This window comes from Ylistrum balloti, unplaced genomic scaffold (genome assembly GCF_031769215.1).
Source record: "Ylistrum balloti isolate Yb309-2 unplaced genomic scaffold, AGI_CSIRO_Ybal_v1 Utg370010, whole genome shotgun sequence".
NCBI classification, from domain to species: Eukaryota; Metazoa; Mollusca; class Bivalvia; order Pectinida; family Pectinidae; genus Ylistrum; species Ylistrum balloti.
In genome coordinates, this window is record NW_026782083.1 from 1,307,020 (window position 1) to 1,334,467 (window position 27,448).

The window sequence follows — 27,448 nt, forward strand, 5'->3', positions numbered from 1 at the left end:
TTTTAATGTGTTATTTTGTTCTCAATTGATGATTGGGCAACACAGAAATTCTGAGCTACACTGTTCTTCGAAACAAAGACAAGAAGTTATTATGTACATAAACAATATGAGAAATATCCATTTTGATAACTTTCATCTTGTGAACAGTAGTCATAATCTTTAATTGTCCAAAAAAGTGGCTGCTTGTCAGCCAGTCTCTTCTCCTATTGGCTATTTTGTTCTTCTATTCAGTCGTAAATTGAACAGGAAAAACTAGAAACCGTTGAAAATTTATGAATTGATTTACACAGATCCCTCTTCACCAGCCTGCACAACGTCACAACAATTCAATGATATACCAACAATGAGTCAGTGACATCACAGCACCAATTCAACCAATGACATCAATGATGTTACAACAATTCAGTGATGTTACGTCAATAATGCCATCCAATTATGAAATGAAAAATTTTTATGATGAGAAGTCAAGCAGGGTAACATCAATGCCATCATTCCTCTAATGTGGGAGAGACAGGGTGGTCCCAACCTTTGGGGAAAGATCATTTAGTTGCCAATCACTCAGTAAACTTTTCTGTTTGGATCATCCCCATAAAGCTGACATCACTTCATCTCACCTGCAAGGGTTTAAACGTTTATTAATCACTTTCTCAGAAGCTTTTTTTCACTTACTTCCTGTGACTGTGAGTGTAGTGGCAGAACTCTGTCCAGTTCCTACTGAGTTGGTGGCGAAACAGGTGTAGGTTCCAGTGTCAGTGGTATCAGCATTGATAACCGTCAGGGATGGAGAATCCAGTAACTGTGATCAGCATTGATAACCAGTGTCAGATTGATAAGAATTGACTGAAGATCCAGAGTAGTTGACACCATCAATGGTGATAGATTCTGTGCCAGAACCAACATTACGCTGCCAGAACACAGTGGTGTGGGCGGGGTTGGCAGACACGGTACATCCCAAGGTGATGCTTGTTCCAGTGTTGGTGTTGTAGGCAGTCTGAGAAATTGTCACAGTGGGGATATCTGAAAAACAATGCTTAAATGTTACATACTGTGAAGCATAATCCAAAATCAACAGTAAAACTTAGTAAAATACAAGAATTATTTTTCCTGCTTTGCAAATACAATGATGGACCAAATGTGGAATGTCTGGATACCAGATCACATCAGTAAATTATATAGTGTACAATGCATTTGTGTAGTTCATTAAAGCAGAAATGGTGACTTACTTCCAGAGACTGTCAGTGTGGTGGCAGCACTCTGTCCAGTTCCTACTGAGTTGGTGGCAAAACAGGTGTAGGTTCCACTGTCATTGATATCAGCATTGATAACGGTCAGGGATGGAGAATTGACTGAAGATCCAGAGTAGTTGACACCATCAATGGTGATAGATTCTGTGCCAGAACCAACATTACGTTGCCAGAACACGGTGGTGTGAGCGGGGTTGGCAGACACGGTACATCCCAAGGTGATGGTTGTTCCAATGTTGGTGCTGTAGGCAGTCTGGCTGATGGTTACTACTGGGATGGCTGAAAATATATTGAGACTCTGTAAATAAGGATTCAGCTCCTACCCTTCAGGTGAGCTAATATTTAAAATTAATTTTAGTACTAATGTGTATTGTAGGTAGTATTTATCCATAAAATCAAATGTCAACGATAACAAATACTTTAATAGAAATTAACAGATATAACAACACAATCTTGTTAATGATTACAAGTTGTATGAAATAATTCATTTTTACTTTATATATCTACACTAATCATACAATCAGAACAGTTTATTGTAGTCACTTGTAAACATCCTCAAGAACAATATAATTCTTGGTCTCAAAAACAAATGAAAGTTACATAGTTGGGACAGGAGACCTAGGTATCTCATACCATATTCATACACAGGGAGTTACCCATTTAGGTGAAAAATGTACAAGGTTGTCCTAGATACTACGAAGCAAGAATTCCATACAAATTGATATGTCAACTCTTTGGCCACAAAGACATCATAGACACACTGCACTTTCTAAATTCAGAAATAATCATGTGTAGCCATGTTGAATTTCACTGTCACATCTGACATAAAATCAAACTGGGAACAGGTTATTGATTCATAATCAAATGTGTCCCTGAGTTATTATCTCAGTATTAGACAACCACAGACATGCTCATTAGCTACTCCTTTTCTTTAAAAAAAAGGTGACCTTGACCTTTTGACCTTGAGAGCAATCTAAAGCCAGCCAGCAGTTAGAAAATAGCCAACCTGTTTTGTATGAAAATGAAATTTATACTAGATCCTTGATAAAGACTAGGCCATGCAATGTACAACAATAGATTTCAGCCGAGACATATGTGTGACACTTCACACAATGAATAAACAACTTACTTCCTGTGACTGTCAGTGTGGTGGCAGAACTCTGTCCAGTTCCTACTGAGTTGGAGGCAAAACAGGTGTAGGTTCCAGTGTCACTGGTATCAGCATTGATAACAGTCAGGGATGGAGAATTGACCGAAGATCCAGAGTAGTTGATACCATCAATGGTGATGGACTGTGTTCCAGAACCAACATTACGTTGCCAGAACACTGAGGTGTGGGCGGGGTTGGCAGACACGGTACATTCCAAGGTGATACTGTTTCCTGTGCTGGTGCTGTAGGCATTCTGGGTAATGGTCACAGTGGGGACATCTGAAAAATAAATTAGTCTTATTAGGTGGAGCAAATTGTTATACTTATATAGAATGTCCGATGTATCCTATGTTTTGTCCTATAAAGCATTAATTTAAAGGTTCACCAGTAACAGCTTGATAGACTAATTAACTTGTCATTGCTCTTAAATGATTGATAGCCTCCAAACAAAATCTTATTGAATGCAACTAAAGTTTCTTTTGTCCATTTCAATAAAACATTGAATATTTAATTGCAATGTATATTAGAAGTTATGGCATATAAATGCTTGTTCACAAAATGGATATCACATTTTTTTCCCACAAGAAGTGGACCCAAATACATGCATAGGTTTGTCATGATTCAATATGTTATACATTTCAGGAACTATATTTTGGCAGTGTAGCACTTTTTCAGAAAGTGATGTTATGCCATTGATCTGAATTTGTTTTAACAGTAATGAAATCCTAAAACTTATACACCATATTAACATGCCTTTATCAGAGATCAATTAACTTGTGATTCAATAACCACAGTCAAAATTGGCATAAAATCAACAAAATTCATCAGACATGTTGTGTATACCTCTAGGTAACTGATAAAGAACACCAGAATACTGGGACTGATGTCAAAATGCTTTCATCAAACACATGTTTTCCAACTCCAAACTAATTTGAAATCCTCCTATTTTAACCATAAATTAATTCTGTAATCAATGAAACAAGTTGTTAACTTACACAAAACTTTAAAGTATACACATGTTTGTACATCCTGACAAAATCTCCAAACCTACACACAAGTCCATCCTGACCTTATATTTTCCCAGTGATTTGCAATAAGCCCTGACTTTGAGTCGGATTTTGAACATCGATTCCAGGCCTCAATACATGATATGTGCTGCAATTTTCACAGTTTGATAGAATATGTCATACTTTCTTATTGCAGAACCAATGACTTACTTCCTGTGACTGTTAATGTAGTGGCAGCACTCTGTCCAGTCCCTACTGAGTTGGTGGCGAAACAGGTGTAGGTTCCAGTGTCAGTGGTATCAGCATTGATAACAGTCAGGGATGGAGAATTGACCGAAGATCCAGAGTAGTTGACACCATCAATAGTGATGGACTGTGTTCCAGAACCAACATTACGTTGCCAGAACACGGTGGTGTGGGCGGGGTTGGCAGACACGGTACATCCCAAGGTGATACTGTTTCCTGTGGCAATGCTGTAGGCGTTCTGGCTGATGGTTACAACTGGGATGGCTAAAAAAATATAGATTATTTCTATGAAGACAAATGTTATGAAAGTTTTGCTTTAATCACAGTTAATAAGAAAGCCTTAACATTTAAACAAGGGCATGGTAAAATCATTAAACAAAACAATGTGAGATGACAGGTGCAACAATTTAACTAGATTTTGACTATGGTAAATTTAACCTTACCTCTAGCTGCAACAAATGATCCAAAATTACACCATTTGTAAATAAAGTTATATCCTAATATTGGACCTGTTGATCAAAGAGCTATCTCCCTTCCTCAGATTTGGTAGAAATATCTATTTTAACCGAGATCATGAATTAATACTTCAAGCCGAGTCAATATCTTTTTCTTAACTTTGTCTCTTTGCTCCCTACCATATTATCATCCCAACAGCTTTTAAATTAGCAACTGATCAATGACAGATTTATCAAACTCAAACTAAAATACATATTAAAGGAATACAGAATGTATATTAATGGAATACAGAATGTATATTAATGGAATACAGAATGTATATTAATGGAATACATAATGTATATTAATGGAATACAGAATGTATATTAATGGAATACATAATGTATATTAATGGAATACAGAATGTATATTAATGGAATACATAATGTATATTATTGGAATATGGAATGTATATTAATGGAATACAGAATGTATTTTAATGGAATACAGAATGTATATTAATGGAATACAAAATGTATATTAATGGAATACAGAATGTATATTAATGGAATACAGAATGTATATTAATGTTGATTGTGTTTGATCAGAATCCACAACACATTTGGTTACAGATGATATTGCTAACTAATTATACGTATTAATTGGGAAACAAATCTGTATAATTTTTGTTAAGAGTTCAGAAAAAAAATTCCAGCTTGACATATGAAAATGGCATTTCTAATTGATTATTTTCTTAGATGTCATTTTCTAGCTTACTTCCAGTAACTGTCAGTGTGGTGGCAGCACTCTGTCCAGTTCCTACTGAGTTGGTGGCGAAACAGGTGTAGGTTCCAGTGTCACTGGTATCAGCATTGATAACAGTCAGGGATGGAGAATTGACCGAAGATCCAGAGTAGTTGACACCATCAATGGTGATGGACTGTGTTCCAGAACCAACATTACGTTGCCAGAACACGGTGGTGTGGGCGGGGTTGGCAGACACGGTACATCCCAAGGTGATACTGTTTCCTGTGGCAATGCTGTAGGCGTTCTGGCTGATGGTTACAACTGGGATGGCTAAAAAAATATAGATTATTTCTATGAAGACAAATGTTATGAAAGTTTTGCTTTAATCACAGTTAATAAGAAAGCCTTAACATTTAAACAAGGGCATGGTAAAATCATTAAACAAAACAATGTGAGATGACAGGTGCAACAATTTAACTAGATTTTGACTATGGTAAATTTAACCTTACCTCTAGCTGCAACAAATGATCCAAAATTACACCATTTGTAAATAAAGTTATATCCTAATATTGGACCTGTTGATCAAAGAGCTATCTCCCTTCCTCAGATTTGGTAGAAATATCTATTTTAACCGAGATCATGAATTAATACTTCAAGCCGAGTCAATATCTTTTTCTTAACTTTGTCTCTTTGCTCCCTACCATATTATCATCCCAACAGCTTTTAAATTAGCAACTGATCAATGACAGATTTATCAAACTCAAACTAAAATACATATTAAAGGAATACAGAATGTATATTAATGGAATACAGAATGTATATTAATGGAATACAGAATGTATATTAATGGAATACAGAATGTATATTAATGGAATACATAATGTATATTAATGGAATATGGTATGTATATTAATGGAATACAGAATGTATTTTAATGGAATACAGAATGTATATTAATGGAATACAGAATGTATATTAATGGAATACAGAATGTATATTAATGGAATACATAATGTATATTAATGGAATACAAAATGTATATAATGGAATACAGAATGTATATTAATGGAATACAGAATGTATATTAATGGAATACAGAATGTATATTAATGTTGATTGTGTTTGATCAAAATCCACAACACATTTGGTTACAGATGATATTGCTAACTAATTATACGTATTAATTGGGAAACAAATCTGGATAATTTTTGTTAAGAGTTCAGAAAAAAAATTCCAGCTTGACATATGAAAATGGCATTTCTAATTGATTATTTTCTTAGATGTCATTTTCTAGCTTACTTCCAGTAACTGTCAGTGTGGTGGCAGCACTCTGTCCAGTTCCTACTGAGTTGGTGGCAAAACAGGTGTAGGTTCCACTGTCACTGGTATCAGCATTGATAACAGTCAGGGATGGAGAATTGACCGAAGATCCAGAGTAGTTGACACCATCAATGGTGATGGACTGTGTTCCAGAACCAACATTACGTTGCCAGAACACGGTGGTGTGGGCGGGGTTGGCAGACACGGTACATCCCAAGGTGATACTGTTTCCTGTGTTGGTGCTGTAGGCAGTCTGAGAAATGGTCACAGTTGGAACATCTGAAGTAAGAAGATTTCATGTCATATCTAAATCCAGTCCTCTGTTTTTATATACTGTCAGTTATTTGACAGAACAAATTGAAATGGTACACTCTATACAACACTATTACAACTACCTGCGGATATAAACTGATAATATTTCAGCATCTCTACTTCATTTGTTATATTAAAATATCACCAGGTGAGTTATTCAAACAAAAATTACATCTTTATATTAAAAAGTAAAAATAACTGCTGAACTCAACTACTTAGCATGTCTTAAGTTTTGTTTTAAATTTTATATATATATTTAATAAATCTCAACTCAATTCTAATATTTTTAAAAACATTAAATACAATACCTTTTATAATAGATTCTTTGCATTAAAAGGAAGACTAGGTTTCCATCAATTAATGATTGTGAACTACATCATTATAAGATATATAACATATTTAAAATAAAAACATAACAAATTTACCATAAAATAGACTTAACAAGGCCTGGTGTCAGTATACTCTAGTAGACTTAACAAAGCCTGGTGTCAGTATTCACTAGTAGACTTAACAAGGCCTGGTGTCAGTATTCACTAGTAGACTTAACAAGGCCTGGTGTCAGTATTCACTAGTAGACTTAACAAGGCCAGGTGTCAGTATTCACTAGTAGACTTAACAAGGCCTGGTGTCAGTATTCACTAGTAGACTTAACAAGGCCAGGTGTCAGTATTCACTAGTAGACTTAACAAGGCCTGGTGTCAGTATTCACTGGTAGACTTAACAAGGCCTGGTGTCAGTATTCACTGGTAGACTTAACAAGGCCTGGTATCAGTATTCACTAGTAGACTTAACAAGGCCTGGTATCAGTATTAACCAATAGACTGAATGAGGCCAGGCTTCAGTATTCTATAATTGTTATGAGAATTAGAAATGGTATTATTCTGTTGGGGAACTTATCAGTCTTAATATTAAATTTGATAGGGCAAAATTATTACCCAGGCTTTCATACAACTCAAGTTTCTAAATAATAACCATTATGCAATCAAATTCTGCACTTTCTAAACATTTTTACAAGAACAGGTTAATATGAATGTGATCTTGTTTCTTCATGGTTGAATTTTTGTGACTCTAGATTGCACTACTGCCAAATCAGTTCAACTTTTAAGCTTTATTGCAGCAACAAATTGTAACGACAATAAAATTGTTGTCTACTGCTGGAAATGAAGATGAAAAGTCAGTCAAGTCCCAAGTTATATTTAATATACATGTATACTTACTTCCTGTGACTGTCAGTGTGGTGGCAGCACTCTGTCCAGTTCCTACTGAGTTGGTGGCGAAACAGGTGTAGGTTCCAGTGTCACTGGTATCAGCATTGATAACAGTCAGGGATGGAGAATTGACCGAAGATCCAGAGTAGTTGACACCATCAATGGTGATGGACTGTGTTCCAGAACCAACATTACGTTGCCAGAACACGGTGGTGTGGGCGGGGTTGGCTGACACGGTACATCCCAAGGTGATACTGTTTCCTGTGTTGGTGCTGTAGGCAGTCTGAGAAATGGTCACAGTTGGAACATCTGAAGTAAGAAGATTTCATGTCATATCTAAATCCAGTCCTCTGTTTTTATATACGGTCAGTTATTTGACAGAACAAATTGAAATGGTACACTCTATACAACGCTATTACAACTACCTGCGGATATAAACTGATAATATTTCAGCATCTCTACTTGATTTGGTATATCAAAATACCACCAGATGAGATATTCAAACAATAATTACATCTACATTAAAAAGTAAAAATAACTGCTAAACTCAACTACTTAGCATCTCTAAGTTTTGTTTTAAATTTTATATACATTAAAACTTTAAGCTATTTAAGCATCTCAATTCAATTCCAATGTTTTTAAAACACATTAAATACAATACCTTTTTTAATAGATTCTTCACATTATGAGAAAAACTAGGTTTTGATCAGACAATGATCGTGTACTACATTATAAGAAATTAACAATAAAAACATAACACCTTGAAATGAAATTGACTTAATTATACATGGTGTCAGTATTCACCAATAGTCTGAATAAGGCCAGGATTCAGTATTTACCAATAGTCTGAATTAGGCCAGGATTCAGTATTCATCAATAGTCTGAATAAGGCCAGGATTCAGTATTCATCAATAATCTAAATAAGGCCAGGATTCAGTATTCACCAATAGTCTGAATAAGGCCAGGATTCAGTATTTACCAATAGTCTGAATAAGGCCAGGATTCAGTATTCATCAATAAACCAAATAAGGCCAGGATTCAGTATTTACCAATAGTCTGAATAAGGCCAGGATTCAGTATTCACCAATAGTCTGAATAAGGCCAGGATTCAGTATTTACCAATAGTTTGAATAAGGCCAGGATTCAGTATTCATCGATAATCTAAATAAGGCCAGGATTCAGTATTTACCAATAGTCTGAATAAGGCCAGGATTCAGTATTCACCAATAGTCTGAATAAAGCCAGTATTCAGTATTCACCAATAGTCTGAATAAGGCCAGGATTCAGTATTCACCAATAGTCTGAATAAGGCCAGGATTCAGTATTAAAACAATAGTTACAAGAACATGTCGATAACAGGTTTATGATGTTTCTTCATCATTGAAATTTTGTGATTCTAGATTAAACAAATTGATAGAAAGAAAGAAAGAATGAAAAATAGTTTTGATGGTTTTACCCTGCAAAGTTAGTTTACCCTTTACGCCCTATTGCAGCAACAAATTGCATTGGTGAAGAAAAAGGATGTCTACTGCTGGAAATGAGGATGAAAAATTAGTTATGTTTTAACTTATATCTAATATACATCTGTACTTACTTCCAGTAACTGTCAGTGTGGTGGAAGCACTCTGTCCAGTTCCTGCTGAGTTGGAGGCGAAACAGGTGTAGGTTCCAGTGTCACTGGTATCAGCATTGATAACTGTCAGGGATGGAGAATTGACCGAAGATCCAGAGTAGTTGATACCATCAATGGTGATGGACTGTGTTCCAGAACCAACATTACGTTGCCAGAACACTGAGGTGTGGGCGGGGTTGGCAGACACGGTACATCCCAAGGTGATACTGTTTCCTGTGGAAGTGCTGTAGGCAGTCTGAGAAATGGTCACAGTGGGGACATCTGAAAAGTAAGAATTTTCATGTCATATTTTCACTAAACCACTGTTTTATAGCAAGTAAAGTGTTTGCTAGAATAACACAAATTTAGGCTATTTTGGATAAGTATTTTTTGTATTGATTTTTAAATTTGCTAGTATATTTTGCTCATTATTGTCACAAAAATCATTTTCTTCTGTTTATTTTTATTTTTTTTTTTGCTTTAAATTCACGATAAACCAAGGGTGTACATGCAATATGAAAGCCTTCCTTGGCAAACACTGAGGAATGGAAAGGTTTGGGTTTTATTTAATTTTTTTAGAGGTATTACTACTCATTTTCTTTTAGATTTTGTCAAATTTGCTTTGGCTAGCAACCATCAGGTAATCGTTGGCTATGGCTGAAAACAAACAGGTACTCATTGGCTATGGCTGAAAACAATCAGGTAATCATTGGCTATGGCTGAAAACAATCAGGTAATCATTGGCTATGGCTGAAAACAATCAGGTTATCGTTGGCTATGGCTGAAAACAATCAGGTAATCGTTGGCTATGGCTGACAACCACAGTTATGAAAAAATGAATTTGGTACAAACATTATAACTACTGGTGTAGTATGGTAAAGTGAAGCCCACCGTAGATTATCTTGATTTATTTCTAACAATAAACAACCAAAATATGTCTGAGGTAGGGAAATTTAGGGTGGGCCATGTGGCTTCACTTCACAATTATGGTTATTTCAAGAATTTCACAATTTTCTTTTCAATAAAGATTTTTCCCTAAATTGCTTTTAGATTACCTTGATTCATTTCTTTAAACACAATCAACAACTAAAAAAAATTATGTCCAAAATGGTGAAATGAATCGCAACTCACATATCCATCATGGTATTTTGAGCATGTTTCATTTCACCATGTCTCACAATACCATCCTACACATGTTACACATAGTACATATCAATATCAATCATTCCTAATTCAGCACTGAAAAAACAATCTGAGAGGTTCTTGGGATTTCAAGGGCCATAACTCAGGGAAAAAATAAGCAGACTGGGACAAAATATCAAATTCACCGAGTCTTCTGAAAATGTAACAAAACATTTAATTGTAGATATGGTAAAAATTCCAATGTGGCTTACAGAAAATCAGCAGAAACTGATAAATTTCAGAAAAATTCTGAGTTCAAGGGCCATGATTCTGAGAAAATCAGTAAATAAGACCATGTCTTACACTTTCTCATGATACAATCATATTCAAAATTTCAGTTCAGCATCTCCATCCATCAAGGAGAGAATGAGCAGAAACCAAATGGCCAGGGAAGGCACTACAGTAACATCCTAGCCATTTCATGACAGGAATATAAAACTGCTATCTCTTCTAATACAGGAAAGGAAACCAATGCGGATTACTTACTTCCTGTGACTGTCAGTGTGGTGGCAGCACTCTGTCCAGTTCCTACTGAGTTGGTGGCGAAACAGGTGTAGGTTCCAGTGTCACTGGTATCAGCATTGATAACAGTCAGGGATGGAGAATTGACCGAAGATCCAGAGTAGTTGATACCATCAATGGTGATGGACTGTGTTCCAGAACCAACATTACGTTGCCAGAACACTGAGGTGTGGGCGGGGTTGGCAGATACGGTACATCCCAAGGTGATACTGTTTCCTGTGCTGGTGCTGTAGGCAGTCTGAGAAATTGTCACAGTGGGGACAGCTGAAGTAAGAATTATCATGTGACATTTTCAATAAACTGCTGTTTGATAAAAAGAACAGTATTTGTTAGAATAACACAAACAAAGTCTATTTCTGACAATAACTTTCATCATTTTTAATATTGCTAATTTACTAATTTCCATTTGAGTAATCTTTTTTCTCAAATTAATGAAAAAATGAATATGTTAATTCCACAGGAATGCCTCAGCTGGTAACCTATTAGAAATTCTGAAACCTTTTTGATATTATTGGATTTTTAAAGAATACTCATAATTTTTCGGATCGAGTCAGGTATTTCTTGACTAAAGCTTATGATAGAAGTTGGAAATAATAGGCTTTGTTAACTGTATATATTCAAGACTTTTTTCGAAAGTCATTGACTGAGTTTCTGTTAAAAAACCTCCTTTGAGATGAAGAAGAGAATCATATATAACAGATTGTCTTAAGGTAGAGGGGTTGAGAATGAGATGTAACAGTCTTCAGGTGGAGGGGTTGAGAATGAGATGTAACAGATTGTCTTAAGGTGGAGGGGTTGAGAATGAGATGTAACAGTCTTCAGGTGGAGGGGTTGAGAATGAGATGTAACAGATTGTCTTAAGGTGGAGGGGTTGAGAATGAGATGTAACAGTCTTCAGGTGGAGGGGTTGAGAATGAGATGTAACAGTCTTCAGGTGGAGGAGTTGAGAATGAAATGTAACAGTCTTCAGGTGGAGGGGTTGAGAATGAGATGTAACAGTCTTCAGGTGGAGGGATTGAGAATGAGATGTAACAGTCTTCAGGTAGAGGGGTTGAGAATGAGATGTAACAGTCTTCAGGTGGAGGGATTGAGAATGAGATGTAACAGTCTTCAGGTGGAGGGATTGAGAATGAGATGTAACAGTCTTCAGGTAGAGGGGTTGAGAATGAGATGTAACAGTCTTCAGGTGGAGGGATTGAGAATGAGATGTAACAGTCTTCAGGTGGAGGGGTTGAGAATGAGATGTAACAGATTGTCTTAAGGTGGAGGGGTTGAGAATGAGATGTAACAGTCTTCAGGTGGAGGAGTTGAGAATGAGATGTAACAGTCTTCAGGAGGAGGGATTGAGAATGAGATGTAACAGTCTTCAGGTGGAGGAGTTGTGAATGAGATGTAACAGTCTTCAGGTGGAGGAATTGAGAATGAGATGTAACAGTCTTCAGGTGGAGGAGTTGAGAATGAGATGTAACAGATTGTCTTAAGGTGGAGGGGTTGAGAATGAGATGTAACAGGGAGTCTTCAGGTGGAGGGGTTGAGAATGAGATGTAACAGTCTTCAGGTGGAGGGATTGAGAATGAGATGTAACAGTCTTCAGCTGGAGGAGTTGAGAATGAGATGTAACAGATTGTCTTCAGGTGGAGGGGTTGAGAATGAGATGTAACAGATTGTCTTAAAGTGGAGGGGTTGAGAATGAGATGTAACAGTCTTCAGGTGGAGGGGTTGAGAATGAGATGTAACAGTCTTCAGGTGGAGGGGTTGAGAATGAGGTATAACAGAGTGTCTTAAGGTGGAGGGGTTGAGAATGAGATGTAACAGTCTTCGGGTGGAGGGGTTGAGAATGAGATGTAACAGTCTTCAGGTGGAGGAGTTGAGAATGAGATGTAACAGTCTTCAGGAGGAGGGATTGAGAATGAGATGTAACAGTCTTCAGGTGGAGGAGTTGAGAATGAGATGTAACAGTCTTCAGGTGGAGGAGTTGAGAATGAGATGTAACAGTCTTCAGGTGGAGGAGTTGAGAATGAGATGTAACAGAGAGTCTTCAGGTGGAGGAGTTGAGAATGAGATGTAACAGTCTTCAGGTGGAGGAGTTGAGAATGAGATGTAACAGAATGTCTTCAGGTGGAGGGGTTGAGAATGAAATGTAACTGAGTGTCTTCAGGTGGAGGAGTTAAGAATACAAAGTAACAGAGAGTCTTCAAGTGGAGGGGTTGAGAATGAGATGTAACAGAATGTCTTAAGGTGGAGGGGTTGAGAATACAAAATAACAGATTGTCTTTAGGTGAAGCTGGGACATAAAACTGTCATCTCTTCTCCTATGTGAAGTGAAAACACAAATCCAAGGAACTTACTTCCAGTAACTGTCAGTGTGGTGGCAGCACTCTGTCCAGTTCCTACTGAGTTGGTGGCGAAACAGGTGTAGGTTCCAGTGTCAGTGGCATCAGCATTGATAACAGTCAGGGATGGAGAATTGACCGAAGATCCAGAGTAGTTGATACCATCAATGGTGATGGACTGTGTTCCAGAACCAACATTACGTTGCCAGAAAACTGAGGTGTGGGCGGGGTTGGCAGACACGGTACATCCCAAGGTGATACTGTTTCCTGTGCTGGTGCTGTAGGCAGTCTGAGAAATTGTCACAGTGGGGACATCTGAAAAGAATGAATTTTCATGTCACATCTTCTGTAACATCACAATACCATATCAGGTATTTTACAGAATATCATGCCTGCAACGTATGTACCTTAGAGGTCAAAAAAATGTGTATGCTGTCCTGAAGAAGGCTGCTAACAGGTGAATCCAGTCAACAAATACCAAATCAATCGATAACACTTACTCAGAAAGTGGGCGTATACCCTATACTGATTACTTCTAACCAGATGTACCGATTTTCAATAGAGCTAGTTTATTTTGTTGGTTATTAGTGGCCCAGCTGGTAACTGATGAGAAATTTGAAATAATTTGGTGTTACTGGATTTTTAAGGGGTTTTCTGGACTATTCATATTTGTTGATTAAGGCTTATTACAAAAGTTACAGAAAATAAACTTTGTTCATTGTATATGTAACATAGTCAGGTTTGGGGTGAGCCTGAACTTTTTTTGTTGAAATGAATCTGCTAGAATGTTGACAAGGGTTTTCTAAAAATAGTAACAATATCCTTGACCTGAGAGTCCTAAATGTAAACAAGTCTGAGATATGATGGTCCTTTGTAGTATGTGAAGTTTTATCAAAATCCTTTAAGGAAATTGAAAATTCTAGAGAGCTGTGAAGAAAGTTTAACATGCATTCAGACTGAATCCTACATTCCTCTACGCTCAATCTGAGACAAGATAATTTGTTGGTAAAAAGTAAATATGAGCGTGACTTACATTTTCTCATTATACACATATATACCATATTTCATATCTACATCTCTGTCAAAGAGTGAATAAGCAGATATCAACTGATTATGTCAAAGGGCAAAATTATAATAAAACAGTGTTATAAAACTGTTATGTTTTCTCCCATAGGACGGGAAACAGATAACATACTTCCAGAGACTGTCAGTGTAGTGGCAGCACTCTGTCCAGTTCCTACTGAGTTGGTGGCGAAACAGGTGTAGGTTCCAGTGTCACTGGTATCAGCATTGATCACAGTCAGGGATGGAGAATTGACCGAAGATCCAGAGTAGTTGACACCATCAATGGTGATGGACTGTGTTCCAGAACCAACATTACGTTGCCAGAACACTGAGGTGTGGGCGGGGTTGGCTGACACGGTACATCCCAAGGTGATACTGTTTCCTGTGCTGGTGCTGTAGGCAGTCTGAGAAATTGTCACAGTGGGAACATCTGAAAATCCAGAACGGATGATGTCAGTTCAGATTTAAATCAAACAAACAGCCTAGATAACTTGTTTTACAATCTAACCTTTATGAGTCACTGTTTCATCATATTTTATGTGACCATACATCATTTTGTTTACCAGGGTCTCCTTATATAACACTTCTAACCTATTGCCTACAAATTCAGGCCTTTACTGTAACACAAGAATGCCATATGTTGTTCAATTATGCATTTTATTTACGTAAACAGCAGCAAAAAATACTATTATGTGTTCATACAGCAATACCAATGCTTTGACTTCAATATCTGATTAAGTGCTTTGGCATAAAATCAAATGTAGCAGTGCTAAGATATACACGCAGCTAATCTACTCTTCATGTCCACAAAACAAGCCAGACTTTAACCTACAAAGCAGCAAACCTTCCTACCGAAAAATCTTACTCGTATTTAATTTCTGAGCACGTCGAAATGGACAAAAAACAAAATGGGACACCAAAATTTTAGTTCTGTTTTCTTACTTCCAGTTACTGTCAGTGAGACCTGTGCACTCTGTCCTGTTCCAACTTGGTTGCTGGCAAAACAGACATATGTGCCCTGGTCTCCACTGTTGGCATTGAACACAGTTAATGATGGACTGCCTACAGATGATCCACCATAATTCACATTGTCTATTGTCAGCGTAGAAGTCACGCCAATGTTGGATGTGAACTGCCAGAACACATTTGTATATGATGGATTAGCGGAGGCAGAACACTGCAAGGTCACAGTTGTTCCCGTGGTTACAGAATAAGCTGTCTGAGACACAGTGACTGTTGGTATACCTGAAAAAAATGTCTAGCCTTATTAGCAGTGCATGTGTATTTCACATATTATTGAAGTATTTTTGTGCCATAAACGCATGTGTAGAGGCTGAATAAGCACGATAAGCTACAAATCAATGATGCGAGGAGGATAGCGCCAGGAAGTGTCAATGACAGTCTTCATTATCTTAGATAATACACTTATATACAGTGCAACTTATTCTAACGTGCCATTTTAACTCAAAATGAATTGTTTATATTTAGAATGTTGTGAATTCCATTTGGACCGAATTATTTCCTGGCATTTCTATCATACAAGAAATGTAGACCTCTCCATTTTGCCAGAATTAATTTTTTGTATCAATTTTCACTTGTATACCAAACCAGTTAGAGAAATCAGAGGTCTCACACTTTTATCGTTTTAAGTTGCCAGTTTATTCTTAAAAAGTACAAGTCTTTAATCCTATATGCACAAAATTCGAAATTCTATAAGTTGTCATGGAAATAATAATGAAAACTATCACAGAATATTTGTAGTTATAAGTGTTATGAAGAAGGAGATGAGATAAAGAATGAGTGATTTCCACACAGTACGGGTTTATATCCACACAGTATGGGTTTATATCCACACAGTATGGGTTTATATCCACACAGTATGGAATTTATAGCCACACAGTATGGGTTTATATCCACACAGTATGGGTTTATAGCCACACAGTATGGAGTTTATATCCACACAGTATGGAGTTTATATCCACACAGTATGGAGTTTATATCCACACAGTATGGAGTTTATATCCACACAGCATGGAGTTTTTATCCACACAGTATGGAGTTTATATCCACACAGTATGGGTTTATATCCACACAGTATGGGTTTATATCCACACAGTATGGAGTTTATATCCACACAGTATGGATTTATATCCACACAGTATGGGTTTATATCCACACAGTATGGGTTTATATCCACACAGTACGGGTTTATATCCACACAGTATGGGTTTATATCCACACAGTATGGGTTTATATCCACACAGTATGGAATTTATAGCCACACAGTATGGGTTTATATCCACACAGTATGGGTTTATAGCCACACAGTATGGAGTTTATATCCACACAGTATGGAGTTTATATCCACACAGTATGGAGTTTATATCCACACAGTATGGAGTTTATATCCACACAGTATGGAGTTTATATCCACACAGTATGGGTTTATATCCACACAGTATGGGTTTATATCCACACAGTATGGAGTTTATATCCACACAGTATGGAGTTTATATCCACACAGTATGGATTTATATCCACACAGTATGGGTTTATATCCACACAGTATGGGTTTATATCCACACAGTATGAGTTTATAGCCACACAGTATGGAGTTTATAGCCACACAGTATGGAGTTTATATCCATACAGTATGGAGTTTATATCCACACAGTATGGGTTTATATCCACACAGTATGGGTTTATATCCACACAGTATGGGTTTATATCCACACAGTATGGGTTTACATCCACACAGTATGGGTTTATATCCACACAGTATGGAGTTTATATCCACACAGTATGGATTTATATCCACACAGTATGGGTTTATATCCACACAGTATGGGTTTATATCCACACAGTATGAGTTTATAGCCACACAGTATGGGTTTATATCCACACAGTATGGGTTTATATCCACACAGTATGGGTTTATATCCACACAGTATGGGTTTATATCCACACAGTATGGGTTTACATCCACACAGTATGGGTTTACATCCACACAGTATGGGTTTATATCCACACAGTATGGAGTTTATATCCACACAGTATGGATTTATATCCACACAGTATGGGTTTATATCCACACAGTATGGGTTTATAGCCACACAGTATGGAGTTTATATCCACACAGTATGAGTTTATAGCCACACAGTATGGGTTTATAGCCACACAGTATGGGTTTATATCCACACAGTATGGGTTTATATCCACACAGTATGGGTTTATATCCACACAGTATGGAGTTTATATCCACACAGTATGGGTTTATATCCACACAGTATGGGTTTATATCCACACAGTATGGGTTTATAGCCACACAGTATGGGTTTATATCCACACAGTATGGGTTTATATCCACACAGTATGGAGTTTATATCCACACAGTATGGAGTTTATATCCACACAGTATGGAGTTTATAGCCACACAGTATGGGTTTATATCCACACAGTATGGGTTTATATCCACACAGTATGGGTTTATATCCACACAGTATGGAGTTTATATCCACACAGTATGGATTTATATCCACACAGTATGGGTTTATATCCACACAGTATGGGTTTATATCCACACAGTATGAGTTTATATCCACACAGTATGGGTTTATAGCCACACAGTATGGACTTTTTATCCACACAGTATGGGTTTATATCCACACAGTATGGAGTTTATATCCACACAGTATGGAGTTTTTATCCACACAGTATGGGTTTTTATCCACACAGTATGGGTTTATATCCACACAGTATGAGTTTATAGCCACACAGTATGGGTTTATAGCCACACAGTATGGAGTTTTTATCCACACAGTATGGAGTTTATATCCACACAGTATAGAGTTTATATCCACACAGTATGGGTTTATATCCACACAGTATGGGTTTATATCCACACAGTATGGGTTTATAGCCACACAGTATGGAGTTTATATCCACACAGTTTATATCCACACAGTATGGAGTTTTTATCCACACAGTATGGAGCTTATATCCACACAGTATTGGGTTTATATCCACACAGTATGGGTTTATATCCACACAGTATGGAGTTTTTATCCACACAGTATGGGTTTATATCCACACAGTATGGGTTTATAGTCACACAGTATGGGTTTATAGTCACACAGTATGGGTTTATATCCACACAGTATGGGTTTATATCCACACAGTATGGAGTTCTTATCCACACAGTATGGAGTTTATATCCACACAGTATGGGTTTATATCCACACAGTATGGGTTTATATCCACACAGTATGGGTTTATATCCATACAGTATGGGTTTATATTCACACAGTATGGAGTTTATATCCACACAGTATGGGTTTATAGCCACACAGTATGGGTTTATAGCCACACAGTATGGAGTTTATATCCACACAGTATGGGTTTATAGCCACACAGTATGGGTTTATATCCACACAGTATGGGTTTATATCCACACAGTATGGAGTTTATATCCACACAGTATGGAGTTTATATCCACACAGTATGGAGTTTATATCCACACAGTATGGGTTTATATCCACACAGTATGGGTTTATATCCACACAGTATGGAGTTTATATCCACACAGTATGGGTTTATATCCACACAGTATGGGTTTATATCCACACAGTATGGGTTTATATCCACACAGTACGGGTTTATATCCACACAGTATGGGTTTATAGCCACACAGTATGGGTTTATATCCACACAGTATGAGTTTATATCCACACAGTATGGGGTTATATCCAATCTACAAAAGCAGTTATCCCTCCTGAGGTTTTAAAGACTTAAGACAAAGTGAAGATACAATACTATGATAGAAGGAGAAGTTGGAAAGACTGAAGACAGAATGAAGGCTGAAATATTCTGACAGAAGGAGAAGTTGTAAAGACTAAAGACAGAATGAAGGTTGAAATATTCTGACAGAAGAAGTTGTGAAGACTGAAGACAGAATGAAGGTTGAAATATTCTGACAGAAGGAGAGGTTGTAAAGACTAAAGACAGAATGAAGGTTGAAATATTCTGACAGAAGGAGAAGTTGTAAAGGCTGAAGACAAAATGAAGGTTGAAATATTCTGACAGAAGGAGAGGTTGTAAAGGCTGAAGACAGAATGAAGGTTGAAATATTCTGACAGAAGGAGAGGTTGTAAAGACTAAAGACAGAATGAAGGTTGAAATATTCTGACAGAAGGAGTTGTGAAGACTGAAGACAGAATGAAGGTTGAAATATTCTGACAGGGAGAAGTTGTAAAGGCTGAAGACAGAATGAAGGTTGAAATATTCTGACAGAAGGAGAGGTTGTAAAGGCCGAAGACAGAATGAAGGTTGAAATATTCTGACAGGGAGAAGTTGTAAAGGCTGATGACAGAATGAAGGTTGAAATATTCTGACAGAAGGAGAGGTTGTAAAGGCTGAAGACAAAATGAAGGTTGAAATATTCTGACAAAAGGAGAGGTTGTAAAGGCTGAAGACAAAATGAAGGTTGAAATATTCTGACAGAAGGAGAGGTTGTAAAGGCTGAAGACAAAATGAAGGTTAAAATATTCTGACAGAAGGAGAGGTTGTAAAGGCTGAAGACAGAATGAATGCTGAAATATTCTGACAGAGGGAGAGGTTGTAAAGGCTGAAGACAGAATGAAGGTTGAAATATTCTGACAGAAGGAGAGGTTGTAAAGGCTGAAGACAGAATGAAGGTTGAAATATTCTGACAGAAGAAGTTGTAAAGGCTGAAGACAGAATGAAGGTTGAAATATTCTGACAGAAGGAGAAGTTGTAAAGGCTAAAGACAGAATGAAGGCTGAAATATTCTGACAGAAGGAGAGGTTGTAAAGGCCGAAGACAGAATGAAGGTTGAAATATTCTGACAGGGAGAAGTTGTAAAGGCTGATGACAGAATGAAGGTTGAAATATTCTGACAGAAGGAGAGGTTGTAAAGGCTGAAGACAAAATGAAGGTTGAAATATTCTGACAAAAGGAGAGGTTGTAAAGGCAAAATGAAGGTTGAAATATTCTGACAGAAGGAGAGGTTGTAAAGGCTGAAGACAGAATGAAGGTTGAAATATTCTGACAGAAGGAGAGGTTGTAAAGGCTGAAGACAGAATGAAGGTTGAAATATTCTGACAGAAGAAGTTGTAAAGGCTGAAGACAGAATGAAGGTTGAAATATTCTGACAGAAGGAGAAGTTGTAAAGGCTAAAGACAGAATGAAGGCTGAAATATTCTGACAGAAGGAGAGGTTGTAAAGGCCGAAGACAGAATGAAGGTTGAAATATTCTGACAGGGAGAAGTTGTAAAGGCTGATGACAGAATGAAGGTTGAAATATTCTGACAGAAGGAGAGGTTGTAAAGACTGAAGACAAAATGAAGGTTGAAATATTCTGACAAAAGGAGAGGTTGTAAAGGCTGAAGACAAAATGAAGGTTGAAATATTCTGACAGAAGGAGAGGTTGTAAAGGCTGAAGACAGAATGAAGGTTGAAATATTCTGACGGAGGGAGAGGTTGTAAAAACTGAAGACAGAATGAAGGTTGAAATATTCTGATGGAATGAGATGATGTGAAATGTGCTGGCAGAAGAAGGGGAGGTAATTCAAACGGCCTGTCTGAGAGAGTGGTGCAAACTAATTTGACAGAAATCTGCAACTGTCATAGAGTAAATAACAACGATGCACAACAATCAAGGATAGTTCAAAAGGGATAATTACCAACAATATAAAGAAAACTACTAAATAAGTTATAGTTGATGTCTTCTAGACACAATCTGGTGTCAGTGTCTATGATCATATTATTTTCACAACATGACAGTCTCTATCAGATTCCATTTGTTTATCAGTGAGGTTGATAACTTCAAATACAATATCAATAACTTTTTTGAAATGGTGCTTTATACTTGTGTCAGATTAATGATATCATGATATTGGATTAACCTTTTTTCAAAGGGAGCAATGAAATGGAAGATAAAAAGAGTGCAATTTCACAGGATCAGGCATGCAAAGGATACTACTGCATTTTAAAATCATGTATGATAGATACTTACTTCCAGAGACTGTCAGTGTGGTGGAAGCACTCTGTCCAGTTCCTACTGAGTTGGAGGCGAAACAGGTGTAGGTTCCAGTGTCAGTGGTATCAGCATTGATAACTGTCAGGGATGGAGAATTGACCGAAGATCCAGAGTAGTTGATACCATCAATGGTGATGGACTGTGTTCCAGAACCAACATTACGTTGCCAGAACACTGAGGTGTGGGCGGGGTTGGCAGACACAGTACATCCCAAGGTGATACTGTTTCCTGTGCTGGTGCTGTAGGCAGTCTGAGAAATGGTCACAGTTGGAACATCTGAAAAGCCAGAATGGATGATGTTAAAATATATAAGTGAATGATTTATTACATTTGATAATATATTGTTTATAGTGCCTGATATCCTAAGTATGATCACTATAAAAACACTTTTATCATCTAACATCCTTCAGGCTGTTTACAAGTTAGTCTCTAAAACTAATGTTCACAATAACTGAGGATAAAATAAACTTAAAAAAAATTGAAACTCTGAAATAGAGACAATTGAGTAAATATTCAAGCCCTTTTCCCATTTCTATGAAAAATACATCCTTTTTGTTAAACTTTTTGTAAAACTACAAAAATTTGAACCATAGCAGCTAATGCATGTAGGCAATATTTGTATTTCAGAGAGTAGGTCAACATTATGTAATAGTATACATTACCAGAAATAGCATATGGCATTTAGGCCGAAAGTGCAACAAATATATAACATGTTCTTTTTAATACCAGTGCTTTCACCTATAGCGATACCAGAATTTAAACCTGAAAAAGCAGCAAATTCATGATATGGGACTATAGAAATACCAAAATTTAATCTAAAATGCAGCAAATTACTGGTATATTGCTATAGCAGTACTCAGTGCTTTACCCTTAACACTTTTAGACATTAAAGTCAGCAAACTTGAGATTCGTTTTTGCAATATAAATGCTTATAGATACAAAAAGCAGTGAGTTTGTGATACTGCTTTCTGTTGCTGTTGTGATATAAGTGTTTTGATATAAGAAACAGCAATCTTATGTCATATGAGTTCTTTCATACATTTCTTCAACATACAAGCATAAAGCTTCTGCAGCCAACACATCTAACCCTGGTATCAATTCTGGGTAAATGCTGTTTGAAACAGATCCAGGTGTTTTTATAAAACAAAGCAAGCAAGCAAATATAGGCTTCTTACAATGAACCTTCAGCTACTTTCTGTTTATACTTCATCAATCTTTTGAAATATTTACACAAAACAAGTAAAAAAAAACACAGCCAATCACAAGTCCACAAGCTGTTGCTGAATAAAAGCAAACAGTGTTTAGTATGACCTCAAAGTCTCACACATTTGTGTAAGTATTACAGTAACACTATGGAGATGTTATCATAAATGCGGCTTTGTTGTGTGGTTCTGAAGCGTTTTATTCCTGCATCAGTTTCTATTAATATTTTTTAAAACAAATAAACTGACAGGTACTATGTAAAATTAAAAGGAACTAACGGTATTGAAAACATAAGATTTAAAAAGAAAATGGGACACCAAAAATTTTAGTTCTGTTTTCTTACTTCCAGTTACTGTCAGTGAGACCTGTGCACTCTGTCCTGTTCCAACTTGGTTGCTGGCAAAACAGACATATGTGCCCTGGTCTCCACTGTTGGCATTGAACACAGTTAATGATGGACTGCCTACAGATGATCCACCATAATTCACATTGTCTATTGTCAGCGTAGAAGTCACGCCAATGTTGGATGTGAACTGCCAGAACACATTTGTATATGATGGATTAGCGGAGGCAGAACACTGCAAGGTCACAGTTGTTCCCGTGGTTACAGAATAAGCTGTCTGAGACACAGTGACTGTTGGTATACCTGAAAAAAATGTCTAGCCTTATTAGCAGTGCATAGTTTTATAAATTGATTTGAATATGTATATCATTGCCTTGTGCCATAAATATATGTAGACTATATAAGAGTATATCACAACATTTATGTGCATCATTTACTGTACAAGTAGTTATTGTGCTGTAGTTGTGCTTTGCAAAATAAAAAGCAGTGCATGAGGTTTGAGTGGCAACATAAGGAACTTAAAATTTTGTGAGAAAACCAGATGACCTTTGAACTCTGAGCCAATTCTAGTAAGGACATTTGGTGGAGAAATATATATGAACCTGTATGGTAAGAAAGCATTGTATGAAGCTTGTGTGGACGGAAAATATCACAATGACCAGGTGGAGCTCTAGCATCAAACATTTACGTCAAAGTCAAATAGTGGTACTGAACAGGTTGCTACGATAAATTTCAGCAAAGATATTATATAAAACTAAAATATCTTACATGGAAAATGAAATGTTTTGCAGCTCTTAGATTTATTGTGAATACATTATCTAATATGATAAGTGAGATAAACAACAAGTTATTTTTTTCAGTTAGAAAGTATTTTCTGATTATCAACCATCTTGTTAATATATATATTCTTCAATAATAACAAATGTACCTAGGAAATCTTTTAACACTGTGTATATATATTCATACCACAATATAAAATGACGTTGAAGAAGCTTAGCATATCTGACAATTATCAAAGGACTTGTCATTTTAAGTGATCTACACAAGGACATGAAAATTCTGTAGAACTCTGGGAAATGTTTTGTTATTTGTCTGAACATTGTTATTAACTAGTTATAGTTTTACAATCTGTCCATTTTCCATCATCAGCAATAAAGATATTATTTTTAAAAAAGTGATTTAAAATGAATCAGGAACAGAAATGAAATGCCTTTGTAGTTTCTTAGAGATGAAATCAGTTACCAGCTTGAGGAACAGTTCAAAACTTATAAAATATACATTTTAAAGTTAAGTAACAACAGGCAGGTGCATTTGTGATCATGTGGCATTCAAAGTTAACACAAAATGATGTCCATCCCTGCTACTTGCTGTTTCTTATTACAGATTGCAATGATTCCTTAACATTCAAAGACATATTTTTGTGATAAAATCAGGAAGATCAATTAAAACCATGCAGATTATCTTTTTTAGAATAAAATTTCACAAGAAGTTACATATTCAGTTTCTGTTATTATTGTGAAACTTAAAATGAACATGATGTCAAAACAGAATTGATTAAACACTTGCAAGGAAATGCAGACACCTCCTTCAACAACGGGCTCCTAATTTTTGAAAATTGAAAATAACAGATTTTTGGAGATCACAACTAATGATAGAAGTGGTGGTCAACCTTGTACAACACTGGTTAAATATTTTGCTTGATAAATGGGACGTTGAATGTCCAAGGTAAAACATCAACAGGAGGTAGAAGAAAAATTCAGAGGGGCCATGAAGTAAACCATGGTTAGAAATGACGTGAGGAGACGGCTGAGAAATGGTAAGATATTTTGAAATGAGTAGTTGTAAAAGATTCTAATAGTCTTGACTTACTTCCAGAGACCGTCAGTGTGGTGGCAGCACTCTGTCCAGTTCCTACTGAGTTGGAGGCGAAACAAGTGTAGGTTCCAGTGTCACTGGTATCAGCATTGATAACTGTCAGGGATGGAGAATTGACCGAAGATCCAGAGTAGTTGATACCATCAATGGTGATGGACTGTGTTCCAGAACCAACATTACGTTGCCAGAAAACTGAGGTGTGGGCGGGGTTGGCTGACACGGTACATCCCAAGGTGATACTGTTTCCTGTGCTGGTGCTGTAGGCAGTCTGAGAAATTGTCACAGTGGGGACAGCTGAAAGTGAAATAAGTGTAAATAGATTCCTCCTAAAACTAAAGAGTGGTTTCCTATTTTGTCCAATATATCTTTTTTTATCTCATAACAAATCTAAACATTGCAAAACACACATGTAATAACAAAACTGGGATCTTACTAATAAGTTACCTTGAATATGTCACATGATTGTCTCAGTAGTAAAAATGTACTGCTAACAGCCTGTCTTATAGGGAAATTAATTTGAGAGCTTTTGCTTATCTTTAAGAAGTGCAGGTTACATGATAAATAGAATCTTTCACTCATGCCAATTTAATATGTCAATCATTCAACTTTTAGGAGAATCTGACATGATTCTTGTTTAAAGGCTCATGACATATTGATCTCTTGTGATTAATTCCATATTACATAGACATCCATTTACTTAAGTTAGTCAATCACAGTAAACCATAGGAATCTAAACCAAGACTTAAGTCCAGAACTCTATATAGACTCCTTTGTCTCCAGGGAAACTACACCTGACGAAGTCTGAGGAACAAGGAAGACTAGACCCCACAGATCTGTACATAACAAATGATTTGTAGTTGTTTCAGGTATCAATATCACTATTACACATACCTCCAGCCATGGTATAAGTGACAGAAGCGGCCCTTACCTCCAGAAACAGTCAGTTGAGTTTGAGCACTCTGTCCAGTTCCAGCCGAGTTGGTGGCAAAACAGATGTAGAGTCCAGAGTCACTAGAATCAGCGTTGAGGACAGTCAGAGATGGAGTGCCGACTGAAGCTCCTGAGAAGTTTACATTGTCAATGGTTATAGTAGAGGTAACTCCACTAATGATCCTTTGCCAGAAGACGTTTGTCACTGTTGTTGTTGATGATACCGTACACAGCAGTGTTATACTGTTACCAGTATTAGTACTGTAGGCAGTCTGTCCAATTGTCACACTAGGCACCGCTGAAATAAAGATGGTAGAATATCACCAAAATGACATGACAGACAACCTCATTTATGTACTGGAATTTACAACACCAACAATTCATACTCTTACATACTCAATCTCTCACATACCCTATTTCTCAAAACCTTTATCTCTCATCCCAACTCTCACACCTCCTCTCTACTTTCTCACTCTCATCTCACAATTTTATATCTTGCATACTTTATCTCATACAAACTCTCATCCTGTCATACTTCCTATTAATCACATACCTCATCTCTAAAACACCCTATCTCTCAAATGTCTTCCTTCTCACACCTTTTTTTCTCATGCCTTCTCTTTCACATCCTCCCTATCTCTCACATGACCTCTCTCTCGCACATCCTATCTTTCACATGCCCTTTCTCTCATACACCTTCTCTCACACACCCTCTATCTCTCAGATCTTACACATCCTCCCTCAGAACACCTCATCTCTAACATGCCCTATGTCCCAAATGCTACATCTCACACACACTCTATCTCTCAAACTTTTCCCTCTTATACTCCCTATCTCACACCTCATATCTCACACACTTTTCATACTCTCTCACACGTCCTCTCTCTCACACACACCCTCTGTCACTTGTCCTCTCTCCTTCACACACACCCTATCTCTCCAACACCCTCTCTCTTGCACGACCTTTTTATCTCACACAACCTACCTCTTACAAGCCCTATCTCTGTCTCACACAAACTCTCTCTAACACACCCACAATCTTATCTCTTAAACACACTCTCTCTCCCTAGATCTCATATTCCCTCTCTTACATACCCTCTCTCACCTACACTAGGACATGCATAAACACATTTTTTTTTACACTTTTACATCAGCATGGTCACCAAGTTGACACAATTATACAACACATGTTGTAATCAAAATTCTTATGCATTCACCATTAACATTATCTCAACAAATATCATCTCTTTCACTTTGACTCATAAATGACGGTTAAAAATCAGAAGTTAGAATGGAGACAGTTTACATCTATATATATATTTGTTCTTCTGTTAAAAGAGAGAAGAAAAAGAGAAAGAGGAAGTGATGAAAGAAAGAAGGTCAAAAGAGTAAAAGGGTAGGAGGGTAGGTCGGAGGATGAGAGGAGAGAGATTGAGAGGGTACATGGGAGGGTGTGGAGGGAGGTCACCAGGGTGCATGGGAGGATGAGATGATGAGAAGTGGGTGAGAGGGTGAGGTGTCATGTTTGCTAAATGTCAAGGTTTGTCATCAGTTTAATATGGGAATAAAATACACCACCATCCACTTAAACCTTAGAAAATAATGATTAATAATATTCAAAATTATTTTTATGAGGAAACCATTGTTAATATCATTC

At 36.9% G+C, this 27,448-nt stretch overlaps 1 protein-coding gene across 1 annotated transcript in view; it reads right to left on the minus strand.

Annotated features, from left to right (window-relative positions):
- The window catches only part of LOC132548388 (hemicentin-1-like), a 62,083-nt gene that overhangs the window by 28,298 nt on the left and 6,337 nt on the right, over nucleotides 1-27,448 (minus strand). Inside the window, exons 3-13 of the mRNA XM_060212252.1 lie at nucleotides 25,790-26,089; nucleotides 24,856-25,155; nucleotides 21,417-21,716; nucleotides 14,514-14,813; nucleotides 13,334-13,633; nucleotides 10,950-11,249; nucleotides 9,264-9,563; nucleotides 7,679-7,978; nucleotides 6,129-6,428; nucleotides 4,860-5,159; nucleotides 2,374-2,673 (exon numbers count right to left, since the gene is read on the minus strand). Of these exons, the coding sequence (XP_060068235.1) occupies nucleotides 2,374-2,673; nucleotides 4,860-5,159; nucleotides 6,129-6,428; nucleotides 7,679-7,978; nucleotides 9,264-9,563; nucleotides 10,950-11,249; nucleotides 13,334-13,633; nucleotides 14,514-14,813; nucleotides 21,417-21,716; nucleotides 24,856-25,155; nucleotides 25,790-26,089 (3,300 nt within the window). The remainder of the gene's footprint in view (nucleotides 1-2,373; nucleotides 2,674-4,859; nucleotides 5,160-6,128; nucleotides 6,429-7,678; nucleotides 7,979-9,263; nucleotides 9,564-10,949; nucleotides 11,250-13,333; nucleotides 13,634-14,513; nucleotides 14,814-21,416; nucleotides 21,717-24,855; nucleotides 25,156-25,789; nucleotides 26,090-27,448) is intronic.